At 49.1% G+C, this 989-nt stretch overlaps 1 protein-coding gene across 1 annotated transcript; it reads left to right on the top strand.

The window, feature by feature from the left end:
* Positions 1-469: 469 nt before the first annotated feature.
* H310_14079 (hypothetical protein) lies at positions 470-727 on the top strand (the record flags this gene model as incomplete). The annotated part of the gene is made up of 1 exon (XM_008881817.1): positions 470-727. One exon carries the CDS (start codon positions 470-472, stop codon positions 725-727), a length of 258 nt encoding a protein of 85 aa, XP_008880039.1.
* Positions 728-989: the final 262 nt, after the last annotated feature.

Below are 989 nucleotides of genomic sequence, written 5' to 3'. Positions count from 1 at the left end.
CATTGATGAACCCCTATTGACGCATGACTCAACTGCATTCCTACTGTCGAGTTAATGAAGCTAGAGGTATATCATGCTGCTTCTTCGTGCCGTTCACCGTCCAAAATGTTACACTATAATCACCGCGCTCAGAAGGAGTTTAGCGCTTGCTGTACACCCGGTGTCGAATGAAGTGATATGCACGGACATACACGCCCCAGGATCACCATGGACTAGTGTCACCGAATCGTGCGACAAGATGTGACGGCAAGAGTGTTGACGATGCAACAAGAGAGCACGTGTCAATTATGTTTACTGTAGTGTGGACGATTTTGTTTTGGTGGGTGCTTTCGTTCAATATCCAACAAAGCTCGTGCTGCAGCTGCGCGGACCAGAACAAGTTGTGCGCTTAGGCATGGACCACGTTATGGAGACTCAACAGCTGGTGACGCCATAAGGATTTTCCACACATGATGCGTGCCGTGTGTAGATGTACCATGAAGGTGGTAGGGAGGTCACGGATGGCCTCGTCGAGCAAGTCGCATGTCGCGATGGTGGTGTCCATGTTGAATGCCCGAAAGAAGCACGTAATGCGATGAACGGCCACTATGAAGTCCACGTCAAGTGGCTCGGCCTGGATGCCGAGGAGTCGCCGTGGGTGCTGGTCGAGAGGTTGCTTGAAGATATCCCAGTCATATTGCGCAAGTGGTGCGACACCCAAATGGATGAAGATCATGTCTCGGACTAAATGATGGCCAACCTTGGCGGAGAGGAAAGTGTTCTGCTGAGCAGGGCAGTTGGGTCGCCCGGTTGTATGACGCTCTGCAATCAATGGAAACTGTCTAGCATCATGGATCTAGTAGCCCTAAATGGGTAAATTTTGGCGCTAAACAAATGGATTGGGAAGGAAAGAATTCTTCTTTAAATATTGTTATATTCGGATTCAACCAGGAAGACATTCGTCCTCCAAAACTGCTCTTTGGAGTGAACATTTCCAGACAGAGGTAGTT

This window comes from Aphanomyces invadans (genome assembly GCF_000520115.1).
Source record: "Aphanomyces invadans strain NJM9701 unplaced genomic scaffold supercont1.60, whole genome shotgun sequence".
In the NCBI taxonomy this organism is placed as follows: Eukaryota; Oomycota; class Saprolegniomycetes; order Saprolegniales; family Verrucalvaceae; genus Aphanomyces; species Aphanomyces invadans.
The sequence above is the reverse complement of the archived record's forward strand: the minus strand, read 5'-3'. Positions and strand labels throughout refer to the sequence as shown.